Raw genomic sequence first — 6572 nt, 5'->3', positions numbered from 1 at the left:
ATGTTTGGCTAATTATTTTTATTTTTGTAAAGGTGGGTCTTGCTATGTTGCTCAGGCTGGTCTTGAACTCTTGGCCTCAAGTGATCCTCCTGCCTTGGCCTCATAAAAGTTTTGGGCTTACAAGGATGAGCCACAGTGCCTGGCCCAAACTGATCTTTCACTAAAAAATAATGTATAATATAGGAAGGATTGGTTATAAACCAGTATTTTTCTTTGCTAAATTTATTTCAACTAATCTACTAAAAGTTTGTTGAGTAGCTACAATGTGCCAGGCCCCTTACAGACTAAGAGCAGGTTAAGTGCCAGGTTTTTGTTTTGTTTTGTTTTGTTTTAGTTGGAGTCTCACTCTGTCACCCAGACTGGAGTGCAGTGGCACATTCCCAGCCACCGCAGCCTCAATCTCCTGGGCTCCGGCGATCCTTCGCCTCAGCCTTCCAAGTAGCTGGAACTACAGGCGCGCGCTACCACGCCTGGCTAATTTTTTGATCTATTGTAGAGATGAGGTCTCGCCAAGTTGCCCAGGCGGGTCTCAAACCCACGGGCTCAGGCAATCCACTCACCTCAACCTCCCAAAGCGCGGGATTACAGGTTGAGCCACTGAACCTGGCTACATAGCTTTCTATAATCTTTTAGATTAGGTATATAAAACTATATACAGAACCTTTTAGGACAGTAGCATAACAATGCATCGTTTAGTATACATATACTTATTTCTTAAATTAAAATAACTGGATTATTCTGACTGTGTCATGAAGTTAACAACACCATTTTAGTCACTAGTTAATCATGTTTTAAAAATGCCTGGTAGTTTAGTGGCATTTCAAAAATTTATCTTATTAACTGTAAAAATAAATGATGTCAAGAAAACTTTTTTTCTCTTTAAAGAGTTCAAAGCTTTAAAATACATAAAACTGATACACATGATTTATATATAATTGCAACTTGAAAATGACAAAACGAATATTTTACAGTATCTTTAAATTAAAAAGTCTTACTGTAGTTAAGTAAAATATTTAAACATTCATCGCTATCACATATGCATATTAAGAAATATCTCAAGTTCCTATAGAAACTTACACACATAATATTTGTTATTAAATACTATTAATAAATATTTAATATTTATTTTGCCTCCTCCAATTCAACATCTTCAAACCATGGGTAATATTAAAATTTGATTATAAAACCAGCAGAAAATCTTGGGTAATCTGACACTCAATGAAACCAAGTTTTATCTGATACAAGATGTAAATATTTTTTTAAAGCAAATATTTGTTATAACAGTTAAAAACTCAACAGGAACTATGCTTTTTATACACATTTATATTGTCTTATTTTTCACTTCCTGAATTAGAAAAGCCAAACTTTTCATTTTTAAACAGGCAGGGATTATCTTTTTTGGATTTCCAATGCTGAGAAAAGGAACTATATATAACACATAGGCAATTATTTATAGAATGAATAACATCTAGGAATTTATCCAATTTTTAGGGATCCAAAATTATAAAACTTCCTATGTCTTTAACAAAATGAACACTTGGCTATTAAAAATGTAAATGAAAATTGTTTAATCATTTTAGAGCAGTCAAAATACAGTATAAGATTGGTTATCTTGGTGTCTGAAAGCAATCATGTTACCATATGCATTTTCATCTTTGATCATTCATTTTAAACTGATGGATAATTTAAAAATTAGTTTTAATCAAAGTTGTTTTCAAACATTGTCATAATGTCACTTTGAAGAGTCATATCAATGGTACCCGCCATCTGTAGAAAAAAGGGAGAAAATTTTAATGTTACTTTAAAAATGTATGCCTCTATTACAGCTACATGAAAATGATTATGCAACATTTCAGAATAGATGATACAACATGAAAACTAACATAAATTGTCACATAATTTCTTATTTCTGTTCAAATACTACTAGATTTTTGTCAATATGATGTTCATGTGATACATAAAAATTAAAACCTATAAGAACACGAAAAATAAGTTTGACCTTTCTTTTCAAGTAAGAGAGAAAACTCTCAGTGTTGACAGAGTGGGTATTCATAAGAACATGAACTGAGAGCACACTGTCTTATCTATTTCTATAACTGACACAGTGGTAGACACATAAAATTACTTTCTGAATGAACCAGTACCTTCCCTATGCGAGAGAACTACAATATGTAAATTAAAGCCATGCACTTTCCTTGATTCTGCCATTTACCAACTGTGTAACCTAAGGCAAGTTATTTAATCAAGTGTATTCCATGGATAGGTATATATGAAGACTGAATCAGATTGCAGGTACAACACTCAGCCCAATATTTCATAAAGTGCTAAAAACATATTTTAAAATAAGCTGAAGTGGAAAAAAAGCAAATTAAGAAAGGAAACAAATGTTTACGACATTCTGAAGTCTTTTCTCAATGCCCTTATGGTTAGATATTCTTTAGCATCTGAAATTACACCAAATATTAAAGTTCAAAAAAATGTTTCTTTTAAGTCATTAAACAGCAACAGACCAGACTGATAAACAAAAGCACTCATTTGCAACCAGTCAGTTGGATTCCTAAACAGCAGTCAGCATTTTCACTGGCTGTTTGGGAAAAGATTTGGAATTATAATTCACCTACCAAAAGGGTATTAAAAAGGTATGTCCAACTCTCATAAACCACAAAAATTTCTTAAATTTTGTCTTAATGACAAAAGGATACTTCTTAAATCCTGATCCACATACATCCTAACACTCAGCTTCTAGGATGCCAAATGTCTAGCTTCTTAAAGTTGTATTTTAAGCCTCTAACATAGACACTGGATATGCTGTCCTAGTTTAAATATCATGCGGGACTGCTATAAGTATCCAGACATACTGCGAAATTTGAAGAATATGTAAGGAAACCTGTTTTTATTTAAAGGTTATAAGTATGTACTTATTTTAGATTTTCTTCCATCTTGACTAAAATCTGTACATGTGGAGCAAGTATTGATGGATAACTGGTTATTCTCTATACAAACTAACCTTAGAAACCATGATTTTAATACTAACTAGCACTATCTGGATATTCCTTTTGCTATGTTCCTAACTCCCTGTTCAACCATTCAAATTTAAGATCAAAAGGCTGGGGGCAACCCTCTCAGTTCCCCTCTCACTGTGGGAGTTTTTCTGTCTCTTCAATAAATCTTGCTTTCAAAAAAAAAAAAAGTTTGGTCAATGAAACTGACATGAGGTGAACTTTTGGGAACTCTGTTAAGTATCAAGTGATTATGGCTTTTTAGAGTATGGATTCGTCAACCAGTAGCAAGTGGAATTGTCAAGAATGCTAACAGATAGATTCAAGGTCAGGTTGCTATCAAGATCCTAGATGTGACATTACTCGCATTTCAGTGGGCCCCAACTCCATTCAGAAAAGTGCTTAGGATCCTGGGAATTATATCAGGTTATCTAGTTGGGTTGTCAGATGGCAACTAGGTTACTATGAAATCACTTGGGGGTGACGGAAGCCAGGTCCTTATGAGTGCCAACAGGAAAATTTTTTAGGCCACTAAAGAAAGACTTCAAGTCAAGCACTAATAAAACTTAATAATGAGTTCCTAAAAATCATAAAAAGATACTATCAAAAAGTTTCGATTCAAATGAATTAAAATTAAAAGGGCATTAAATTTACGAGAGAATTCGTGGCATACTGCATAAGCAATTGGAGTCTCATGCAAAAAGGAGGTAAAGGAGACATCATTTGAAGAAATAATGGCTGAAATTTTTCTAAGCTTGAAGAAAGTTATAAACACATCTACAATAAGCTCAACAAAGCATAAGAAATATGAGGAAAAAATTGCCAAAACTCAGTGATCAATGCAAATGTTAAAAGCAGTCAGAAGAAAGATATGTTATACTCAGAAGAACAAAGATAAATGATATCAGATTTCTCAGTGGAAACTGCAATTAATGAGACAGTGAAGAAATATCTTTAAAGCACTGAAAGGAAAAATATTAACAATCTAGGATTCTATATTCAGCAAAAATGCCTTTCAAAAAATGAACGCAAGTTGAAAACACATTCACATAAAAACCTGTGCACAAATGCTTATAGCTACCTTATTCATAATTGCCATAACTCAGAGGCAAGCAAGATGTTCTTCAATAGGTAAATCACTAAACTGTGGTACATCCATACAATGGAATATTATTCTGGGCTAAAAGGAAATGAGCTATCACAATAGCTAAGAACTGGTGAGGTATCCATAAGTGGCTAAATGGATAGAGAGAGAGATGTAGACTACATAGGCAATGCAACACTATTTCGTCCTCAGAAAGAAGAAAATCCTGTCATTTCCAACATGGATGAATATTACATTCCATGAAAACCAGGCACAGAGACAAATACCACGTGATCTAGCTTATATGTGTAATCTTCAGTTGAACCCATAGAAGCAGAGAATAGAATAGTGGTTGCCAGGGGGTGGGAGGAAGGTGGGTGGAGGGGGAGTAGGGAGAAGTATTTATCAAAGAATACAGAATTTCTTTAGACAGGAGGAATAAAGTCAAGGGATCTAATGTAAAGCATGGTGACTATAGCTAATAACAATGTATACTGGAAAACCACTAAAATAGATTTTAAGTGTTCTCACCACAAAAAAAGGTAGGTAAGGTAATACACATGTCAATTAGCTTGATTGAGCCGCTCTACAATCTATAAATATTTCAAACTATCTGGTTATGTACCATAAATATATACAATTTTTATGTCAGTTAATTTTTTTTTAAATGATCTATCAAGCCACAAAAATATAGAGAAGACCCTTAAATCACATTGCTAAGTGAAAGATGACAATATGAAAAGGCCACATACATACTGTATGAGTCCAGCCATATGACAGCCTGGAAAAGTCAGTAAATGAATTAAATGGAGATAGTAAATAAATCAGTGGTAGCCAGGGTTTTGAGAGGGAGGGGTCAATGGGTGGGGCACAGGTAACCTTTAGGGCAGGGAAATGATTCTGTATGAAGAGGTTGACAAAAGATGCCAAACTCTGTAAAATATTTTAAAAGGTTTATTCTGAGCCAAATGTGAGTGACCAAGGCAGGTGGCACCTTTCCAAGAGGTCCTGAAAACATGTGCCCAAAATGGTTGAATTACAGCGTGGCTTAATGCATTTTTAAGGAGATGGAAGTTACAGGTAAAACATAATCAACACATGTGAGATTCACATTGGTTTGGCCTGGAAGGTGGGACATCTCCAAGGGGTGGGTGGGGTGTGCAGGCCATAGGTGGCTTCAAAGATTTTCTGACTGACAATTGGTAAAAAGTGTTAAGTTCTGTCTGAAGAATTCTGAAATCAGTCAGGAAATGCAGAGTACAGCTGAGGCTAGGTTGAGGAAGCCAAGGCTCTTGATATGTAGATAAGGCTTCATAGGTGACAAGCCTTAGAGAGAATACATGGCAAATGCCTGCTGTTCAGACGTTAAAGGTGTCAGCCTTTCAGCTAGTCCCTCCTGGATCTGGGAAGTTCTGGTAGGGGAAAGATCTGGCTGTGTGAATGAGAGTTCTCTGTAGATGGAAGTATTTCCCCACAAAAGATGGCTTTGCAGGGCTATTTCCAAATAAGTTAAAGAAATATACTTTGGGGTAAAATGTTTGTATTTTCTGTAGGGTCTACTATCCTTCATGTGATGCTATGCCAAAGTCAGTTTGAGATTTAGTATCTCGTTACCACAGAGTTTGTTTTGTCAGTTTTCTGATCTTTATTTTAATGTTAATGGTGGTCAGTTGTACCTAAAATTCCACAAAGAGGGGATTTGACACGGTATGTTCAACCTCCTTTTCCCTCATGGCCTGAGGTTTAGCTTTTTAGGTTTCCCTTGGCACAGAGGAGGTCTGTTCAGCTGGTTGGGGGAGCTTAAAATTTTGCTTTTGATTTACAGAACTATAATGGTTGGCATACATCATTATACATTTGTGAAAACTCATAGGAAACACAATGCAGAGCGTGAATCCTAATGCAAGCAATGGACTTGGCTTGACAAACCAAGGTTGGCAATGATGAGTTGATACTGATGGAGGGAGAGGGCATGTGTGTGGCGAGAAGGAGCACAGTATGTGGGAACTCTGCACTTTCAGCTCAACTTTGCTATGAACCTAAAATTGCTCTTTAAAAAAGTCTATGTGCCAGGCGGGGTGGCTCACGCCTATAATCCCAGCACTTTGGGAGGCTGAGGTGAGAAAGTGGCCTGAGGTCATGGGTTCTAGACCAGCCTGGGCAACTCGGCAAGACCTCGTCTCTACAATGAATAAAAAAATAAGCAGGACGTGGTGGTACATGCCTGTAGTTCCAGCTACTTGGAAGGCTAAGGCGGAAGGATCACCTGAGCCCAGCAGGTCGAGGCTAGTGGCTGTGAGTGTGCCACTGCACTCCAGCCTGGGTGACAGAATGAGACTCCGACTCAAAAAAGTCTATGAATTAGGTGGGGGTGGTGAGGGAAGGCCAGATAAAGGCATTTTCAGATACACAAACGCTTCAAGAATTCATCACTAGCAGACCCACACTACTGTTAAAAGGAAGACTTTTTTTTTTTTTTTTTTTTTTGG

The 6572-nt window shown here is 36.2% G+C and overlaps 1 protein-coding gene across 1 annotated transcript in view; it reads right to left on the bottom strand.

Moving 5' to 3' along the window:
- Nucleotides 1-1551: 1551 nt before the first annotated feature.
- BRDT (bromodomain testis associated) overlaps nt 1552-6572 on the bottom strand; it is an 80451-nt gene continuing 75430 nt past the window's right edge. Inside the window, exon 19 of the mRNA XM_021717687.1 lies at nt 1552-1767. Within this exon, the coding sequence (XP_021573362.1) occupies nt 1699-1767 (69 nt within the window). The 3' untranslated portion in view covers nt 1552-1698. The remainder of the gene's footprint in view (nt 1768-6572) is intronic.

This window comes from Carlito syrichta, unplaced genomic scaffold (genome assembly GCF_000164805.1).
Source record: "Carlito syrichta isolate Samal-C Ts95f unplaced genomic scaffold, Tarsius_syrichta-2.0.1 Scaffold309922, whole genome shotgun sequence".
Classification (NCBI taxonomy): domain Eukaryota; kingdom Metazoa; phylum Chordata; class Mammalia; order Primates; family Tarsiidae; genus Carlito; species Carlito syrichta.
The sequence above is the reverse complement of the archived record's forward strand: the minus strand, read 5'-3'. Positions and strand labels throughout refer to the sequence as shown.